The following is a 19,561-nucleotide window of genomic DNA, read 5'->3' as shown; positions in this document are numbered from 1 at the left end:
ACAAATTAATGAAAAGAAAATCAAAATGCAAGTACAGGAACTATTAAATAAAAGTCTGCTTTGAAAAACAAGACATGGTAAAACATTGCAGCTAATTAATTTTAGAGCTGATGGTACTTTCACTCACGTTGTTTCTAACAGGCTGTCAAATGACTGTATCACACGTTTCTCAAAAGTGAATAATCTGAAGTGCTGTGGATATCATGTGTGAATATGCAAAGAGGTGGGTACTGCCTGGTTATGTTTCAAAATATTTTGGTCAAAAGTACACTAGATGTTGTTTCCTTTCTCCTTCCCCTTCTAATTTATTACTATATTTCTCCAACTTTCTGAATGTGTCAAAGCGACAAGAAATAAGGAAAATGAGAAACAAAGGCACTTTTGCTAAGAACCTTTATGAATAAAGTTTACAGATTTAAGGTATTCCAGTAAAACATATTTTCTGAAAAGTTCCTGGGATTGATGCTCTTGCTTAGAGTATTATCTACCATAAATAATTTTAAAGCAATGTTTTCACCACTTGTATAGCACATAGATGTGTGTGAGATTTTAACTTTGTATCACATAGGAAAAAACCGATACGTATTGTCTCCAAAATATGTATATCCCTTGTGTACCTTTATAAAGCAAAGCTAAAACGGGAGAGGTAGCAGGAGATTGAAGCAATGTTTGCCAGACACATTTTATTTTCTGTGCAGCGAGGTATGAAAAAAAAACTTTAAGGCATACTGTGAGAAACATATCAAGAAAACACTATATTGAAACCTTGTAGCTAGAGCCATAGTTGCTGCAGATTGGCTGTGGCATATGAGCTTGTTGGGAAGGGACAGGTATCACAGCATTTACCCTTTTCTGTGCTGTATCCTGGTGGTAGTAAATGTTGTCTGTTTTTTCATATATTAAATAACCTTATGCCTTCCCAACATAAACATCGTTTTTAGAAGAAAGGTTCAGCTGAGTTTATTAAAAAAAGAACTTGTCTTGCAGTGACATTGTTTTTCCTCGGGAAGACTGTGCCTGGCTTATGTGACTGTATGGAACTGGGCAGGAATACAGGTTCTTTCTTTTATCCTCCACCATGAGTACCAATGCATGGATGGTTACAATCTTCAAGAGAATATAAATTATTTTAGATGCTATTCTTGGTGGAAACGGCTTCAGATCAAGTAAGCTAGAGAAAATTAAGCTAGAGAAAATTCCTTTTCAAGTGTAGACACGTCATTGTGATGTTGCAGAAAAAAAAAATATCCCTGATGCCATCCATAAATGGACTACCTGAGGCTGGATAGAGAAGGTGCCTTCCTTTTTGCATCAATATTGTGAAAGGAAAGACAGCTAACAACAGAAGATATGGTCAGGCTGCCAACACAAGCACAATGTTTATCATTCTTGCCGCATGTTTTGTCAGCATTTTTGCCTGCAGTTTGATTTCTGCAATTACAAAACAAGTCTAAATGCCTGAATAGGAGCATACTTAATGCGATGCAGGCTCGTAGATGTCACTGTAAAAATAAAACACACAGACAGCTGGCTTTATTCATCATGTCTCCACTTCACAAAGAAGCAGAGCAATTTCAAGGGGCAATGTAAGAGGAGGAAGGGATATCCCTATCACTGACCTACCCATCTCCTGCGCTTTTTATCACTGAGGAACCAAAAGAGCTCTTTCAGCACTCTTTGCATCTGATATATGTTCTTAGGAAGGCTGAAGACCTGCAGGGATGAGATTGGTTTTCAAAAGAAAATGAAAAAACAACCTCTGCATACAGAGATTTTGAAGGAATCCCCACCAACTCATACTTCAAGGACTATAAAAATGCAGAAATATAATCCAAAGTGCATTTAAAATGCATAAATATTTAAAGAAATGATATTGTATATATTTGCATGAAGAAAAGGATATGTTAAGGAGCTTTTCACATACTTTTTATTAAATATATAATACGGTACCCACACCATTTACTAATATTATCTGACAAGGTTAAACTTAATCTTCATGCCTGCTAGAACTGGAAAAATACGAATGTATAGTAAGTTGACATTCTGAGGCAAGAAAGCTGTAAAAAGCTTTAGAAGGCTTTCTGTATGCCTATCTCTAGTAGGCCACATTTTCCTACCACAAATGAAAACTTTAATGTTGCCAGCCAAGCCTCATTCCTTTTCCTGATAAGCTGTTCCTCAAATATGAATGTAGATTAATCCTTTTTTAATAAGCATTAACTCAGTACAGATAATCAGCACATAAAAATTCCATCAAATCTTCTGTCTACCTTTGGATGATTCTGTCAAATAATTTATCCTCATGTAACAGCTTCAGGAGTTGTGCATAAAATGTGTAGCATTCCATAACTCTCTATTTTTCATTTGTTTTTGTTTACTTAGTTTCATGAAATCTTTAATCCCAAGGAGCGCTACTCACTTAATAATCTTACCTCCTCATAAGTCAAAACACATATTTGCTTTCTTTGCATGACTGACGGCCAAGACACTTGAAAACGCCTGAGTATTCCAGTGAGTGGGTACTGGCACAACACATTTGAGGGCACAGGAAAGACAAGCAGATAAACAAGATCTCGCTTATTTATAAATGGATTCCACGCCTTTGTTGTTTAGTCCTTATACCACATGTAAAAAGAATTGCAGCTTTCATACAAAATAAACAAAGTCAGCTCTGTCATTGTAATACGGGACTGAAGAATTAATTTATTACACAAGAAGTCTCTTTTGTGCCATCAATCTTTTCTTGTATCATGTATACACTCAACAGTGTTTGTGTATATCCAGACAATCTGAGTAAAGAGTAACCATCAAAATTATTCTTAAAAAAATCAGTGAAGCAACACTTTAGCTTTCATGGAAACTCAGAAAAGTAAGATCAGTTCATCCTTTACACCCCAGAACAGATCACTGAAGAGGAGTAACGTTTGCATTTAGTGTCTCTGTGCCAGATTTGGTTTTGCTGATAGTCTGTCATGGTCCCAAAAGTGCACACGTCTTGTACAGCTGCAGATGATGACACTGTTACTTACCAGTAGTACTTTAACGAACATGTTCAAAAATCACATGTTCTGTAGTACTGATATTACCCAGAATCAGTACCTGGGGAGTCATGATGGGGGAAAGAGAAGTGGAGGAACACTGATGTACAGAATTGTGGCTCAGAAAATGCTGGAATCAGTTCAACTGAAAATAAGTAAAAAGATCTACCTATGATTTTCAGTGCCACATTTTATTTGTGACCATTTGAGCATTAGATCAGTGCTTATGGAAACGTTCACAAAGACAGAAAGCTTAACAAATTTAATTCAATTATTCTTCTCCGGCACAAATCTTTGCCAATAACATGACATTTGCTGTTTGCTCTTCTACACAGAATGTTACAGTAGTTTAGTCACACAGCAGAAATTATACCTCTTAGGAGCCTAATAACAGAATACAAATAACAAATAGTCCCAGTGAATAACCCATAATCTGAAAATGACCCAAAATAACATTTTTAGCAAGTGATTACATAACTGCACGACCCACTATTTTTAGTGTTTTAAGTTCTACATATATGCAAATAAAACTGAAGAAAAACAAAAGAAAAAACATTCACATCAGAAATAACTGAAAGAATAGTTTTTTGTTTGTGTTTGAGATAAAGTATATGAATGTGCCACTAATGCTTTCGGTTCTCTTTTTCATACAGTCAAATCCGCACATTCTGCAGTTTTATAAAGGAAGAATTTAAAGCAGATGTCTGAACAAAACCTCCTAAATTCTGAGTATACTATGATAAATTCATCTTTAGTAAAACTTCATTGACAGCTGTCTCTGATGAGATTCTGAAAGCTACATACCACTGCCTAAATATTTAGATCTGAAACTAACTTTTAATAAATCACAGCTTTGAAGGGAACAACATACAGTTGTGAGTGTAATCAAACCTCCACTATCATAGATATGTTTGTCTAAATAATATTACCAGTGGCAAATTCAAATATTAGAGAAGCAGAAATGTTTCTTATGGAACTCTGGGTATAAAGATAAAAACACGGACTATATTCTTTCATAAGAAGGAATTTTTTATTTTTTAATTAATGATTTTTTTGGACTTGACTACTGGATGGCTTAGGTTCTCAGCACCTTCAGAAATGTTTACAGGTCAGGGAATAGAACTGTGTTGTTAGAATTCTATAAAGTCCATTAAATATCAAAACTACTTTTACAAAAGCAAATTTTTGGCAGAGCCAAATCCTAGCTGCCCAGAATATATAGATGAACTGCACTGAATCACTCACAGTCACTCTGGCTCCAGCACAACCCTGTGCAACACCAGTGTAAGCTACAAAGACAATAGAGACAACTCACCACAGTTACAGAAAACTCACAGTGGCATAATCACAGAAACCAAGAGCATAAACACATTATGTCATTTTGGAAAAACCTTATGTTGTGTCTCAAATAAAAGCAAGTAAATTGTTTAGGGTAGGATAGAATCATAGAATCATTTAGGTTGGAAGAGATCATCAAGTCCATCCATGACCTAACTCTAGCACTAAACCATGTCCCTAAGAGCCTCATCCATATGTCTTTTAAACCCCTCCAGGGATGATGACTCAACCACTTCCCTGGACAGCCTGTTCCAGGGCTTCACAACCCTTTCCGTGAAGAAATCTATTCCTAATATCCCATCTGAACCTTCTCTTGTGCAACTTGAGGCCATTTCCTCTCATCCTATCACTTGTCACTTGGAAGAAGAGACCAACACCCTTCATGCTACAACCTCCTTTCAGGTAGTTGCAAATAGCGATAAGATCTCCCCTCAGCCTCCTTTTCTCCAGGCTAAACAGCCCCAGCTCCCTCAGCTGCTTCTCATCAGACTTGTGCTCCAGGCCCCTCACCAGCTTCGTCACGCTCCTCTGCACTCTCTCCAGCACCTCAATGTCTTTCCTGTAGTGAGGGGCCCAAAACTGAACACAGGATTCACGGTGTGGCCTCACCAGTGCCGAGTACAGTGGGACGATCACTTCCCTAGTCATGTGCCCTAGAATGTGCCATGCCATTGGACTTGAACAAACATGACCGGAAGCCAGAGGAGCAATTTCTGAGCCCTCAGAGCTTCTCCATGAGGACACTTCTCCCTTATAACGTCACAGACCCGATGGGCAGACACTACCACCTTTGCTCATCTGCCTTGACAGTCATCTGCTCTTTCCTGATAAGCTAAACACTGAAGCTGTGCCTGAAGATAAGCAAGAGTGAGAAAGCAGCTGGCTGAGCATGAGGACCAGCCTGGCAGTGTAGTAGGAAGACTGGCCTCTATCACATGGATGGCAGAGAGGACAGAAGAAGAGAGAGCTTTGGCAGCGGCAACTGAGGGGCCAAGCTACATGCAAAAAGCCTTACAGACTTCTGCTGGAAAATGCTGAGATTTATCAACCTTTTACATGGTAACACTGAGGTATAATTGGTTTTGAGCTTTTGAATCAAGAGCTTAGATATGAGAGCAGAAGCTAATAATTTGTATTAATTATTACTATTAATTTTGTACCTTATTTTTCCTGGCTATCCATATGTTGACTAAGCTGTTTGTAACCTGCTGTTTCACCCACACTTTGTTTATTCTTCACATGTCTTTAATCATGCGTACAATAATGGTCTGCTATATGCTATGTTTATTAAAGATACGAAAACTAGTATATCAGCTTTGAATTGTGTAGGCAGAAAAAAACCAAAAGCTTCAGTTTCAAAAATACTGTAAAGGCAATGCATGCATAGATTAATCACTAGATTGCTTGGAAATCTGAACACTTCACAGTAAGGCTGATGTATAGGTAATTAATGGCTAAAGTGGAAGAAAGTTCCATTTCCTCAGTTAGATCTTAAAAAATGACTGAGGCACATTTTTTGAGCTTTCAAAACAAAACTTGGTTACATATGACTAATTCTAAGTATATTGTCCTGCAAATTATTTTCAAAACTGCATTGTTTCAAGGGTGAGATGAGTAAGAAGTATGCAGAATTATTATGACAGAGACATTAATGGTGGTAGATTTCATGTTCCTCTGGAATTGCTAGGAGAATGAATGCTACATTCTATCACAGATAGGTGGCAGAAGTGTTCCTCCTTGCACTTGGTTTTAATTCTGCATACCTCACATGTTCATAAACAGATAGCTAATGTTTGCAATGATGTGTTGGCGAGGTAAGAGACAGACTAATGGACAGTACCTGCAGGGGTGAAGGTGAAGGACTGAACTGCAAAACAAGAAAGCAAACACATTGTGAGTTACACACCCTGACAACAAGCGCTAATTGCAGGGCACGAGTTTCCTCTCGAGTTTCCTCTGTTGCTGTTGCATATCATAAGCAGGACATAACAGTTGATCTTAAAGCACTAACCAGCCAGCAGCCAATGAGAAATGATGGTTGGAAAGGTGAGCAGTGAATTTTGACATCACATTTGAAGACGTTTAGTGTGGACATGCTGTTCTCCAAAGTGTGAACATTAGGATGAATTTTGAAGCATGATCTGTTATGAACTTTCCTTGCTGAAAGCATACACTACTTCATGATTCTGATAATGGGAATTCTGTGTCATGATGCAATGTTCACATCACACTTAGAAGCGGCAAACATTATGACAAGGAATGAGTTGCAGGAGACACACTGTTTATAATGATTATTATAATTATTTACAGCTATGTATTTTAAAGTATAAAAGACTTTTCTCTCAACCTCCACCCCACTTCTCCAACATGTCACCTCACATACAGGGCTAATCTGATTTTTTTAAAAAAGAGCAGTCTTAGCTTGGCTCCAAAGTGTATGTATAGGACTGTTTCCCAAGAGGAATAACAGTACGGCTCTCTCAAGATTAAAATCTTGGGATCTAGACTAATATTTTGTATGAGCGCATGTGTAAGTATGTGTGAAATCTATTAGTTTCTCAATTAACACCACCGCACCTCTTGGAGTAAAAGTCATAGTTGTTAAAAGCAAAAAAAACCAAACCCCTCAGCAAAAAACAGAACCGTTGAATGACTGAAAAACAACATAGAACATTTCCTTCTGGTTTAGTGACCCTAGTCAGGACATTGAGGAGTCAGATGATGGCTAACAACAAGGTGAGGATGCATAGGACTGTTTGGCTACAAGCAGGGAATGAAAGTTGGGTTTTGGCAAGTTCTTAGATATGCTCAGCCACTTAGGGAACTGCTGTCTTTAGGTTCTCATGTGATAACTTGGAAACAGAAAAGTACTAGTGTAACTTTAATCTGATATAATGTTAACATTACATATGCTGTGTCCTCAAGAGTGCAAATCTTGCTCAAAAAGGAAATGTTTTCTCTTCTAAAATGTATAATAAGCACTACAAGAGAACCTACCCCAATATTTGAAGAACAGCTTTTTCATGTTAAATTAGGGTTCAGAGTGACCCATTTTATGGTTATTTTATATTCACCTGACTTCCTAAAAATCCAAAAGAATCCTGAAGCATAGAATAACACACAAAAGAAACAGCTGAGGGGAAAAAAAAATCTTTTAATTTGGTGAATGTATTTATTTTTCCAAATGTAGTTTTCAAAATCTAATTTCTAACTGGAGCAGCACACTTGGTGCAAAAGAGATCCCCCTGTAAGGGCATTCCAAAGTGTTCTGCCTCCAAGACAAAAGTTTTTATGGCTTTTGCCATAGGTAAATTTTAACCACACTTTTCCTGTCTAATACACTACTCTCTTCTCCTCCAGTTATAGGTATTGAGTCACTGATTAAGTACCTACATTAATTTCCCATGCATATGGCTTCAAACACGTGGAAATACATGGTAATGAAGAAGGCGACAAAAAAGTCTTTCCAATGTTCATTGTAAGGGTCTCGTCTAATTCATATTTGAGCACATAAATGGAGCCAGAATGTTAACAGGGTTCTGAGCAAGGAGCAAGTGGTACCATTAATCCTCTTTGTACTTTTTTATGCTAGACGTGCTGGAGATGTAAAAATAAAGACTGTCTTATGACAATGATGAAATGTGGTACTGAGCAATGCATTTAAAGCTTCTCATATACCAGCATTTTCACAGCATATGTTTAAAACAAGCATACAAAATTCAACCAGGCAACCTTTGCTGTAAGTACAAAACGTTGGTTGGTTTTGCCTTTTTTTTTTTTAAGTAGGTTTAACAGCACCTGCTCTTTTCCTGATAGGACTTGATGAAATGGTAATAAATAGTTATTGTTCTTACCAGCATAATTGCTGAGCCCCTTCCTCTTCTTTCTGCGCCAGTACAGCCAGATGCTGAAACCCATCAGAATTACCCAACATGCACCACCAATGCCAGCTATAAAGGCAGGCTGTTTGACAACATCAGTGATTTGCTCAGTTATGCTGTTGTTATTTTCAGTGATGACAACTTCATTACGTCCTCCTGCATAAAAGAATATCAACAGAACATTGTTATTATGGATTCTGTAATACAAATAGGAACCAAGTACTGCAAATTAAAAAAGATTATTTACACTAGCAAAGCTTTAATGAGTACCAATGCACACCTGAAAACCAATGTTTCTAGAAAGTAAATTCATAATTCATTGTGATTTTGCAAACATATAGTTGAAAAGATTGCTCTATAGAATTCTCCCAAGTAATCTTATAGATGACAGTCCCGAGCCTTTTTTTTTTCTAAATAGACATGTTTCTTGGTTTCTTTTTTACATAATTACAGACAGAATACAATGAGAAAATGGATCACAGGAAACCTATCAAAAATTAATCAAGAAATAGCTTTTTCCAAATGAGAAATCCAAATTCAAAACATGCTACATCAAAAGACAGCTCCTTCTTTCATTGCTGCCAGTATGCCAAAAATTCTTTCTTACTTTTTTTTTTTTTTTGCATGCTAGAATTTCCAAATTTAAAATAAAGAAAAAAGATATAAACTGTGGCAAAGATGCATTTTCCAGCAATTATTTCATGGGGAAAACAATCCATAAAAATCCTAAGTGCATCAACTTTGACACAAAGCAGAAAATCACATAGTTAACAGTAAGTTCTAAACAATCACAGCAACAGATGTTTTTCTTTCAGTTAGAACAAGCATGCAAAGTTCTTAAAATCTACCTGTAAGAAATAATTATGACATGGAATACCAATTATAGTGACACGCCTCAAAATTTACTATATAGGATTTTAAATTGTGGATTTGACATTAGAAAACTGTTAATTTCAGTAGATGCTCCCGTCGGTTTTTTCCTCCTCTTTCTGTAAAAGAGAACTTTTCTAAAAGGAAAAGCTTGGTTTCTGGCTTGAAAACAAACGTTCACAAAAAGCATGAACGGAAATTCAGGAAATGTTAAAGCATATAGCTCTAGGGCCAGGAGTTTTCTACTTCAAACCTTCCCTTGTCAAAAATTGTTAGTTTTAAAATTAGGAAATGCGAACAAATTTTTCTGCAAAAAATATGAATATTGATTATATGCACATTTAATATAAACTGCCCACATGTGCAGTTTTGAAATCGGTGAGAGAATTATCCATAATTTCTGGTAAAAGCATTTATATAGCTCAACCCTTGAAATGTTTATGCAGTATTATCAGATCCCTGTACGCATGCTGAAGAAGGATTTTGAGCTGCAAGAGTAGCTACTCTAGTGAGACAAAAAAGATGCAAATGCTATGATTGTCAATTATGAGAGTCGATTTCACATACGTAAAGGTAGTAGAAGATGGCAATAAAATGCTGAAATGGTCATTCAGACTAAATTATTAAAAGTATTGTAGCATTATGCCTTGTTGTGAAAACGTCCACATTTTTCATCTATAATTCAGCAACGGGTAAATCTACTGCTCACTTCCTTCAACAGAACAGCCCCTGTCAGCACACTGGCTTCATCCTAAAACAAACAAACAAGTTAGTTGGCTAAAGCAGATGTGAGAAGCCTGACACTTCCAGTTGTATTTCCATGGCCACTTCTTTTCAGGAGACCCACAGTTTACACCAGTCAAGCTGTGAATGAGAAAAAGCGTCCCTTCCCTGCCCCAGCCTGCAACCTCAGACTGAGGTGCTCAGGAAGAAAAGTGATTCAATCACACTGCTATCATGCTGTTAGCGATCTCAGTGATTGCATTAAGCTTCCTCTCTTTCAGCACCATGTCAATATTTAGTAATGATGACCGTCTGCTTTTGTAAGCAGACTGTTGAAACTGTGCTAGAGCTTGGCCTGTCTTCAGTGGTTCTGTGCAAGAAACAAAACAGGCTTCTCACGAACAAAATAGGTCCCACAGAAGGATGCTGGCAGACTACGCATGCTAAAGTATAAAAAGGCAGTACACCAGTACTGGCATCACATACCAGTCTACACTGGCCATGCTGGTAAGCTTTACTAGCATCAGAGCCTGGTAGCTGCAGCTGTCCTTTCCCAGGCTTTCCTATTGTGTCTCACTGCTGCCAAAGGCCTGATGGTTCTTGCAGTAAGCAAGAACAAAACTCAGTGAGCACCTGTGACACGGAAAAGAAGGGAGGCAGTTGTGGCTCCTTTACTGGATTTTCCCTTTTTTTCCTGCGCATTGAATCAATCCATAGGTGCACCCTAGTGCTGAAAGACAAAGTTCTGAGACTAAAACTAATAGAAAGGGGCACTCTATGGCATGCTCTTCCAAGCACACAATTGTTTTTCTAGTAGAAATCAGCATAGGAGTTGACGTTGCTCTAATTGTCATTAACTTTCAGTTAATTTCTATGCCCTTTAGAGGAGAGGTACAAGCAGTGGGACGGTGAGGAAACAGGCAATGTTGGCACTGCTTCAGAGGCAGCCACGCTGCCATGGAGAAGAGCAGGCTGGGAAGTGCTTCAGAGACACCAGCTTCAGGAGTGAATGCTCCTGGGCTCAAGAAAAGAGCAAGTGCTTTTGGCTAAAGCCTCCAAAAAGGCTGAAGATCCCATTTTCTTCTCTAAGGTCAGAAATCAGTCTTTTGAGAACAGAGGATGAGAAAGCAAACTACAGCGAGTCTAGCGGGAGCTGGCAGTGGACTTTATGATCTCCCTCTCTTCCAGTGAAAGATGCGATCTGTCTCCAAATTACCTTCTAAAGTTGGCAGTCTGGCTGTTTGCTCTCACCCTTCAGTGCCTAGCAATTACAACTGCAAAAGTAATAATTCATTTAAATGTCAAAATAACATATGCTTTGTGAATTTGGTGACTGAAAAATAAATGGATACAGATGAATGTTACTCACTGACGTTTGATAAAATTAATATAATCTTTGGGGTTTGGGAAAACAAATGGTATTAATTTTATATTTCTTTATATAATATTTAAGCAGAAGTAATACATATGTCATCCAAGGTACCAGTGTACTATTGCATATACTGCAGGTGTTTCTGTAACAATGCTGTCAGTTCAACTAATTAGAACATAGACAAGGGAAGTGTGTGACCTGTAACGCTCCATTGTTCCCGAAGACAAAAACATAATGAAATATAATGTCTTCCTCCCATTGGAGAGTAATGAAGAACAAAACTAATTTGTCTGACCAAAAATTAATTAGACACATCAGATTCGATTGTACCTATTACTGTGAAAGTTTGCAGCTGTTCCTCATATTATTATGCCAATGATGGAATGTAAGAGTGAACAGGCCATCTGATCAAAAGAAACAAAAGCTATACCATTAACCAACATTGCTGTTATCTCCAATTTTATTTCTAGTTTTCCAAGTGAATTTTTTTAGTGTATCGATAGTGATCATGAAAATTTTATTCTTGATTCTCTTTGAGTCTTCCATAAAATTGTTCAACAGCCTGCTTGAAGTATGGGCAAAGAATTTCTGCAAAAGTGACACAATTTCTAACTAAATAATTCATATACTTCCTACTGCTCCATATTCTTCTGACTTTACTTTCTGGATTGTCATTAGTCTGTTATCTAGAATTGGTCTGGAAAGTTAGTAGTCGATTATCCACCATGAAAATCAGTTATTTTCAGAAAAAAAAAAAAAAAAACTTCTTAGAAAAACATATCATAAGAATAACATCTTATTTCTTTTTATACACTGGGCTCTGTATTTGAATGTAAAGCAACATGGGTTAACTCTTCAGCTTCACTGACCTGCTTTCTCCATAACTCAGCATTTCTGCAGTTGTTCAGTCTGTTTGCAAGTTGTTAGACAGCATAGCTAAGTGCCAGACTATTTTTGACTCCATTATAATACAGTCAATAATGTTTTCTAATTCATGATGATGTTTTGAGGTTTATTCATTAGCTCATTTTTAATCCATGTAATTTTTTAAAAAATTTACCTCAATTTTTTTCTTATTTTATGTTCTTGATTCTCAAGTCAAACATCGAGTGGTAACAACTCAAACTTTCCAGAAATAGTATCACTTACACACTTTTACCTTCATCAAGCAAATCTATAGTCTGATAAGTAACTGCCAGCAATTCATAAATAATAGAAAAATGGGACCTAAAGAGAATGGAGATACAGACGATACAAGTAACAACGACTCCAGCTTTGGGGTCTCAAAAGAGAAAAAAGAGACAAGAACAGAAAAACAACCCCAACAGAAAAGACACTCCTTTACTTTTTATGCAAAGGACACTTAAATGTGCAAAGATGCCACCAGACAGGCTCGTTAATAGAAGACATTCTGGGATCATTTGAGGAACAAATAAGTATCACTGTAAGTTTAACAATGCCAAATTAAGTCTCTAAATACCAAATAACTTTTTCTTTCTTTTGTACTTTATTTGCATCCTAACGTTCCCCTTCTCTTTGCTTGAACAATATAGATCTCTCCACATTTAACTCTTGAATATACCAATCATTTTTTGTAACGAAAACATCAGGATGAAGGGCTGTCCCCAGATGCAGGGCTAAGCATTCTGGGAATCATCCAGCAGAGCACTTTAGTGCAAGTTTAACTCACAACACACTAAGTGACCCAAGGCTATTCAAGTGCTTTAAATGCAACACAAGTGTTTTGCTGGAACAAGCCCAGTGTGTTTAGTGCCTAGCTATATGGACTTCCTAGTGAAATAAGAAAAAAAAGTCCTGCTCAAAGCAAATGCAATGACAGACTAGTCTCACAACATCAGTTATTTACAGAGAGATGCAAAATCTAGGCTAACTAGATGACAGGTTTCTTGCATTTTCAAAAACCAATTCCTTGCTTTCAGTTCTAGAAAACTTTTTCCCCTTCTTTGTTTCTGTGGCTGCCTTTTTCTAAAAACAGTGCTACTTTCACCTCTGCTCTTATATTTCCTTCTCTACTGACAATATATTCAAAGCCGATGTATCTCAGCTTCTGGTTTGATGCATAGGGAACCTGAATATCATTAAACATTTAAGCAATGTTTAGGAGACGGCCTTTTCTAAAGTTCTACACAAAACAGAACAGCCCGTGTTTGGGACATTTTGTTGATAACATTTTCTAGAAAAAGAATATCTAATAGCAACACAAGACCCACAAACAAACGAAAGCCCATTTAGGTAGTAAGTAAAAACAGATAAAAGCAACAAAATTCCTGGTTTATGCATTCAAAAGAGGTGCTGCTCTGCACAACTCAATTCGGTTTTGCTGAAAATGGTTATTTCTCCTATTCCTACCCTTCACATATTGTTCCTGTCTTATGTTTTATATTTGAGAAGAATTTTGGAAGAAATAGAATCTATGTTTCCCTCAGGTCAGGAAATGAATTCAGCATGGAAACCACTACTAAGAAACAATCATTTCAAAGGCAGGGTTGATAATACTACCTTTGCTCTCTATTTGGACTACAGGCCACTTACTCTGATGGAGGAGGCTTGTCTGCTTGGGATATCTGAGAAACAGGCTTCAAATGTTCAGAAAACCGACTATAAATAGTGCTTTGGGCACTAACAGTATAAGAAAGGCAATATTACAGTCATCTGAACAGGAGGAAAAAGGAGTTCAAGCTGTTAGTTTCATAAATTGATCAACCTGCAGAAGTAGTAAGTTAATAAAATAACTGTTAAATCAGTTTTGCTAGATAATCTGTATTGTCTCTTATGTTTTGGGAACATATTTCCCTTTTTTGGCTGTGACAACTCTGCATAAAAAGAAGGTACAACATCAGCAGGCAGCGGGATGTTAAAAACTAACTGAGTAGCTCTATACAAATCTCGTATTTTGCTCCATGGATATTTACGCTTCCAGAAGTGATTTATGAAAATGTTTCTGAAAGTCGAAACAGGCAAAACAAAACAACAGAACAGACAATCACTTACCAATTATTATGGGTTGTGGTTCACTTTTTACTCCCACACCTGCGCTGGTGCTTGCGGCAACTTCCACACGGTACTGAATACCTGGATACAGGCCACCTATTACTACTGACCGAATGGCTGCATCTACTGTTTTGTTGACATGAAATCGAGTCTCATTACCTAGGCACCAGATCTGGGACAAAAGTTGATGTGTTAAAAAATAGGAAATTCTTCATGCTTATAAACAATCATGCATAGATATGACATATCAAGGTATTGTATGACAATCACTTATTTTGGACTTCTTAATGTTACTGTCCAGGAGCAGCTGTAATTGTGATAATTTAGCTCAGCAAACTATCCCAGATTATTATAGGACCAAGCCAGCTGCAAAGACTGCTTGCAGATAACCCTCTGGCTCTCCATGGAGTGCAAATTCTGTGCTTACAACTCTTAGAAGCACAGACCAGAATCATTCAAATGAAAAAGAGGTGTTATACATTAATTGAAATCTTGCTTAGTAATATGATTACCACCACGCCTTTCCTAAAAAAAACTTTAGACTTTTTTCATTTTTAATTCCCACTGACTACTCAAATAACACAAGCACAGGTTGAAACACTTCTTAAAGTACTGAAGAAGAAACAATTTTCAAAATTCTTTTCAACTTTCTTTCACTGCACAACAGGAATACGTGAAATTTCTGAAATGAAATAAGTACAAACTCACTTTTTACTGCTATTTTGTGATTACTTACATTGTTCAGGAATCCAGTATCAGTTCCTCACTCAATTACTCTCTCATTAAACAGAAAAAACACACTATCATCTCAACTGGCATTTTGCGATGAGAAAGGTCTATGATTTCAGAGTGTTATATCTGTCTCTTGTATTTTCCATTGACTTTTCCCAAGAAGTTTCAACACTAAGACCTTTTGAGGGTTCTTCTTCAGTTAATGCTATCTGCATATATTGTTTCTGTATTATTAAGGAAAGCATGTACTACCACTCAAGAAAATCAATGCATAAAGGTATCACATGTGCACTACATAATTACAACAGCAGAAGAAAGCACTATTGGTGGAACCACTATCAGGAAACAACTGATGTGTCTACGCAACAGCAATGCTCTCTTTACCCTTATTTCTAACCCTGCTCAATGTTTTATCACACCTTTTTTTGTTTTTCTCTTTTTTTTTTCCCTGGGGAAACACTAGGGAAGATTTGGAGGGCAAAAGAAACCCTTGTTCTCCTAAGCTCAAGTAGATCTTATTGGCAGGCCAGAATGCATTAAAGTGAGAAACTAGTGCATTTTACTCCTTGTCTGTCCTGTTCTTAGGCTACAGCAGCTATGAGCTGCCCCTAATTAAACGCATTTAATTCATAGATGAATTTACAGGCACTCTGATGCTTGAAGTGCAATCAACAGAACTACATTCAATTTGTTAGAAAATGTACTGCGAAACCTCAGCAGTCATTTTATACTCAAGGAAGTATGAGACTCTTCACAGTGTACTCACTCTAGCCAGCTCACTAATTGGGCAGTCACCTAGTCTAACACAGAAGGGATGTAATAGGTAGTGATTCCAGCTGTTCTTATAAACAGCCTAGAGGTCTGAGCACTCACCTGGAACATGGCTTTTATTAACCATCAGCCCACTTTCTTTCATATCTACATATTTTGTGTTTTAGGAGTGTGCTCTACTTATTTGCCTATAAGCCTTTGATGGTTAATATTGACTTATACTGGAGTCAGTATCAAGATTAATTAAGCCAAAAAATAATTATTAATTGATATGAAAATTAGATCAATAAAATACTGTTATTAATAAATCCTAATATCGACTAAAAGCAAAGCAAGAGAAGTGCTACGCTAAACATAAATACTGTGAACATTTACTGCATCCCTCTGACCAAGTGATAAGCTGGAAGAGGTTGAACCATTGGCTGATTTAAAAGTTAAGCACCTTCTCCCTTCTTGATGCTGTGTTCCACCAAGATACAGCAGGGGAAAAGAAAATTAAAAAGACATATTTTTGTTTGGAATAGACTGCATCCACTACTTCCAGCCTTTGTGGAACTGTCCAAAAAGCTGCCCTGTTCTATCTCAATTAAAAATTTCACACTAGATATACAAGCCAGCCACAGCAAAGTTATTTAACAAACAGTGTGTTCCATAGTCACAAGCATGTAACAGTGTTGAACCTTGCACAATCATTTTCTCCATGGCCCCCTATGCCAATAATACACTGCACTTTTTCCATGTTGTGAAAATACACTTGTGCAAAAGTGAGCTTAGTGGGGAATTATAGACTACAAAAAATAAATTAAAATTATACATAAGGAGTGGATAGTTTGAGCCATCCTAGCAATAAAGAGGAGAAAATACAACCCATACAGGCAGCTCCCATTTAACGAACTCTGTATATAGTAGCAGTGTTCAACCTGTTCCTCAGAGCAAACAGGCTCACACTTTAAGTTGTGAATCTTGACAGAGATAGTACTGGGAAGAAGCCTTGTATTCTCCCAGGGCCACAGTCCTTGACTTCGACCTTGAAGTGTTAGGATTAGCATTTTTGCAGGGGAATGAAGAGGTATCTTCCCTGCCAGCTTTTCTGCCAGAATTGAAAGCACTATAAGACAGGGACTTCATCTGCCTTGAGAGCGCATAAACCATTTACAAAAAAAATCCCTTCTTCTCATTCCACAGCAAGGAAAAGCAAGAAAGAGAAGCACTGTATACTAGCTGACAATTACAGCTCTCTTCCAGATCTAGCTCACGCTTTTCTTGCTTTTAATACAACAGTAGTACTGCACTCAGTCGTCATTCTCCATATAATTATATGGGTGGCTGTAAATGCTGTCAGAATCTAAATCCATAAACAACACTATTGTTCTGTAATTCAAGCAGGCTTTTTCCTTAAGCACACAACCCTCCCATTACACATCGTTTCTACCTTATACTCCTGGATGACTCCATTTTGGTGATCTGGAGGGGGAGGATCCCAGGAGATGCTGATGCTTGTGCTGTTGTGGTTTCCAACTGTCAGGACAGTAACAGACTGAGGAGGGGCACTTGGAGCTACACCAAAGACAGAGAACAAACAGAAGCAAGACATTAATCCATTTGCTAGAGCACAAATTTTTTCCTGACACAGTGTAAGAGAAAGCAGACAGACCTGAAGGCCTAGGTATGAATACTTTGTTAGGCACTGGTAATTTTGAAAAATGCCTTTCTGAAGAGAACCATAGTGCTGAATGACAACATGGAATTTGTGGCAATGAAGAATCAATACCAATCACTCCTCATTTTTTTATATTTAGCATTTCTTAAGTTTGCATTGGAATTTTACTCACACTTGCTTTTGTTTTCCATAATATGCATGGATAGCTACGGATATATCAACTAAGTCATAATGTGAGGCTGCTTCACCTGGCCTGAAAAGTGTCTTGATTTTTCTTTCCCCACATGGTCTAATAATAATGCGAGCAGCAGACACTTAAGGATTTTTTTTTTGTTTCCTATTTGTTCTCCAGGAAGACATTAACTCAACAGGTTTGAACATAACACCTTGCATCTCCTAGATGGAATAGGGTTAAAGTGTTCAGGGCTTTACATCCTATGTCAGTGAATAGGGGAGGTGCTAAGTTAGGTCAGATATATACTTATGTCCTCTTTTCCCTAGGCAAATTGCTTTCTCTTCAGAGTCCTGTTCAACCATTCAGAGCTGTTTGGCTGGTCACTGCATAACCAAGGCCATATTTACGAGACAATTGCTTGCCTGCCCTGATACATTGGCTAGAAGTGTGGGTGAAAAAAAAAGAAAAAAAAATAAGAAAATCATAGCTGTGAGTGATCAGAGCTATGCTGGCAAAGCCCCTCATGCAGCTACACCAGCAGCAGGGTGCTTTTGATGGCTCAGGACATGTTTGGGAAGCGGCGCAGCAGCACTGCTATACAAAAGCCCCCTCTGTGAGCAACTGCTGCATCTCTGTGCCGCTGCTCTCCTGTCACAGCTGCAGCTACCACGGCAGAGGGCTGGGGCATATGTCCCTCCTTTAACCACGTAAAACTTCTTGCAGTCCCTCATCTCCCTTCCCTAACTTCTAGGCAAGTGTTTAAACTCCACCACGGTGGCAAGCTAAGTTACCAAAGTTCATTGTAGTATATTAAGGTATTAAGTCCCTGAGGAAAAAAAATGGATAACAGCTGCACTGAACTGGTCCTAGTATCTATCTAGTCCATTTATCCCAGTCCATTTATCCATTGGTCAACAAAACTGATAGAAATAGGCTAGGAAAGTGTGGACTAATAAAACAAGCATCTAGTGATGCCTCTCCAGGACAATTTTCCAATTCACAGAAGCTTGTTGTTCAGACACTTGTTGTTCCAGGGTGATATCTTTGTGTTTAATAACTCCTTATGGAATTTTTCTTTCACCTATTTGTCATCACCTTTAATGTGATCTTGAAACATTTAATCTGTAAAATGGAAGCTTATTTTAAAGACTTACAGTAGACCTTGTACCACAACGTAGAATATTTATCACACCCCCCTGCCCCAATTTCAAATCCAGATAGCCCTCTGGTTTTGGGCATCTCACGTCATGTTTCATGGCTCCCTGGCTTCACTCCCCTGCTCTAGAGTGTTCCTAGGCAGAGAGGACTCCATCACTGTTATGGACAACACTGCTATGACAACAGAAATCTAGTCTTAGCTTTAACAGATATTCTTGATTGCTTGAACATCCACACTTCTTGGAAAAGCAAAGAGCCACTGGCCTTTTGCATGAAGGTTTGGCAGGTTTAATACAACTAAACACAGCCACAGATACCAGGGGTATTCAAGTTTCCCGAGTCAATTCAGATTTCGTTATTTTTCCTGGTGGCCTCTTAGAGACTGGCTGTGTTCCCGTTTCAAATGCTGCTCAGCACTTGACCTGGCACAGGCTCAAGGGGCTGAGCTTAAATCCTCACCCCGGTAACCCTGAAGAGTTGGAGCAGCCTGTTGCAGGAATCACACAACTTAAAACTGGGGTATCAGAGATGTGGACAAGGGACCATACAAGATTACGTCAGAAAAAAAGTATTTTAGAGGAAAAACGACACGCGTTACTGTCCTGTGAGGCTGCACATTTTGACAGCTACATTTTCAGATGCTGCTTCAGCTGCAAAGCAAATATTGCCAGGTAGAGTCCTCGTGACCTTGAATTACGCAGAGAAACAGTGCACTGGAGGGGAGAGACTGAGCTGTGTCGTGTACAATTTGACTCTTAGCCAGTTCAAGTGAAGCACAGCAGGGTGGCCTTGGGCTACTCCTTGCAACTGTGCAACGCATAAAACTGCTGA

The 19,561-nt window shown here is 37.9% G+C and overlaps 1 protein-coding gene across 19 annotated transcripts in view; it reads right to left on the bottom strand.

The window, feature by feature from the left end:
* ROBO2 (roundabout guidance receptor 2) overlaps positions 1–19,561 on the bottom strand; it is a 1,092,721-nt gene that overhangs the window by 56,085 nt on the left and 1,017,075 nt on the right. For all 19 annotated transcript variants that reach the window (XM_021299764.2, XM_021299765.2, XM_065064248.1 and 16 more), the window contains 3 exons: positions 17,170–17,294; positions 14,235–14,406; positions 8,231–8,413 (listed from right to left, as the gene is read on the bottom strand). In XM_021299764.2, coding sequence (XP_021155439.2) covers positions 8,231–8,413; positions 14,235–14,406; positions 17,170–17,294 — 480 coding nt within the window. The remainder of the gene's footprint in view (positions 1–8,230; positions 8,414–14,234; positions 14,407–17,169; positions 17,295–19,561) is intronic.

The sequence above is a fragment of the Columba livia genome, chromosome 1 (assembly GCF_036013475.1).
Source record: "Columba livia isolate bColLiv1 breed racing homer chromosome 1, bColLiv1.pat.W.v2, whole genome shotgun sequence".
Taxonomy (NCBI): domain Eukaryota; kingdom Metazoa; phylum Chordata; class Aves; order Columbiformes; family Columbidae; genus Columba; species Columba livia.
This window is presented reverse-complemented; position numbering and strand designations above follow the sequence as displayed.